The sequence below is a fragment of the Aethalodelphis obliquidens genome, unplaced genomic scaffold (assembly GCF_003676395.1).
Source record: "Aethalodelphis obliquidens isolate GAN/ISIS:26980383/991018 unplaced genomic scaffold, ASM367639v1 scaffold3405, whole genome shotgun sequence".
NCBI lineage: Eukaryota > Metazoa > Chordata > Mammalia > Artiodactyla > Delphinidae > Aethalodelphis > Aethalodelphis obliquidens.
Genome location: NW_020841308.1, coordinates 1 through 1,932, shown reverse-complemented (window position 1 = coordinate 1,932; position 1,932 = coordinate 1). Strand labels below are relative to the sequence as shown.

At 56.4% G+C, this 1,932-nt stretch overlaps 1 gene segment (V, D, J or C); it reads right to left on the bottom strand.

Moving 5' to 3' along the window:
* Positions 1-366: 366 nt before the first annotated feature.
* On the bottom strand, positions 367-1,646 carry LOC113617229 (T cell receptor beta constant 1-like). The segment is given in 2 exon segments: positions 367-500; positions 759-1,646. Coding segments are annotated over 2 exon segments (591 nt in total).
* Positions 1,647-1,932: the final 286 nt, after the last annotated feature.

The window sequence follows — 1,932 nt, the reverse complement described above, 5'->3', positions numbered from 1 at the left end:
CATGGGAGATGGAGACAAAGGAGCAGGGGGCCACTTACCCGAGGTGAGGCCACAGTCTGAAAGAAAAAAGGGGGAGGGAAATGGATGAGAGAGTCCAGCTTCAAAAGCAGATTCAAAACTAAGCCAGCCTTCCTCAGCCCAACAGCTGGCAAGGTGCTAACTCTTGCCAACAACCACGTGAGCTTGGAAGTGGCTCCTTCCCCAGTTGAGCCTTCAGAGAAGACTCCAGCTTTGGCTGACACCCGATTGCAGCCTCCTGAGGAAGACGAGCCAGCTCAGTTATGCGCACATTCCTGACCCATCAAAACTCAACAATAACAAATGTGTGGGATTTTGAGCTGCTTCCAAAAGAACCAAGAAAAACAAAAAACTAAGCCAGACTTGTAGTCAGCACAGACTCCCAGGCTCAGGGCAGCCTCTGGTCAGAGTCCCAGCAGCGCCTTCCTTCTGTTTTGGCGATGTGGCCACAGCATCCTCGAAGGTCATGGAACATGGCAGCAGTGAAGGGGATGAGGACCCACTGCTCAGACCCTGAGCTGTGCAGGCGCGTAGGGAGGGGGACCTTTCAGCACAGCTGAGTTGGGCTGACCATCTGGGATGTGGGGGAGGAAGTAGCCCGAGGTGCCCTGTCCTCCCTCACGGTGGGCTTCCCACACCCTCCCCTTTATTCTGCATCTAGTCTCTCTGCTCTCCTCCCTGGACCTCCCCCTCTGTCTGCTCTGCCTCCCTCCCTGCCAAACCCTCCCGGAGCGGCTCACCTGCTCGGCCCCGGACCTCGGCACTGATGTTCTGGGTGACGGGTTTGGGCCTGTCCTGCTTCCACTCGTCCTCGTCCGAGACCCCGTGGAACCAGGCTTGGCAGCGGAAGAGGTTGCGAGGGTTGTACCAGAAGCTGGCGGAGACCCTCAGCCGGCTGCTCAGACAGTAGCTGGAGTCATTGCGGCTGGGGTCCTCCTTGTGGGGCTGAGGGTCCGTGCTGACCCCCGTCTCGACCTGCTTCCCGTTCACCCACCAGCTCAGCTCCACGTGGTCGGGGTAGAAGCCCGTGGCCAGGCACACGAGCGTGGCCTTCTGGGTCCGGGAGATCTCTGCTGCTGACGGCTCGAACACAGCCACCTTGGGTGGGGTCACCTTGCTCAGGTCGTCTGGAAGGGAGAGGGGGTTGGGAGCATGGGTGCCTGGAGGGCCGGCTGTGCGTGTGAGTTGGGGGCACAGGGAAGGGGGCCACGGGGTCATCGTAAAAGGAAATTACGTGGTAGTAGGTCCTGGTTGTTTGTTTGGGGGTCACCGCCCGCTCCTCTGTGACTGTTCTCCCTCGGCCTGCCTGGCCTTTGTATTGACCCTACGACAGCCCTGTCTCCTGTGTCCCCAGCCCCTAAGGTGGCCTTACAAATGGCACTGCCCGACATTCTGCGTAATGTCTCTTCTTTCCCCTTATTTGATTTCTTATCCATCAAGAAAAGCTTACCTGTCTTTTTCTCCCCATAATATGTAGTAGTTATTTAAATAGAGCAGTGGATTGGAGGCAGAAGAACGGAATCCAAAGCTTGGAACTGACTCTGCCCACCAACATGACTTTAGACAGTCTCTCATTGTCTCTGCATCATTTTTCCTGCCTGTGAAGGGAGAATCCCAACACCGACTGTCCAGCGCGGGGCTGGAGATGAAATGATATAAGGGTTCAGAAAGCCCCTGCCCTCAGCTGGGTGACTTTTATGTGAGTATCGGGGAGGAGTAAAGGGGATTTGGGGCTAAGGGGGTCATTTGGGGGTGGGGGGTTTTCTTCAGATGACAGTATACAGATGGCATATTGGGGGGCACCACGTGAGGACAGCCTTTTGTATTAGGGTGAGCTCATGAGAATGGGAGGTTTTCTTTCTTTCTGCTGCTTCAGCGGGTCATCCTAGCCATTCCTCTGCCTCCAGGTACCCC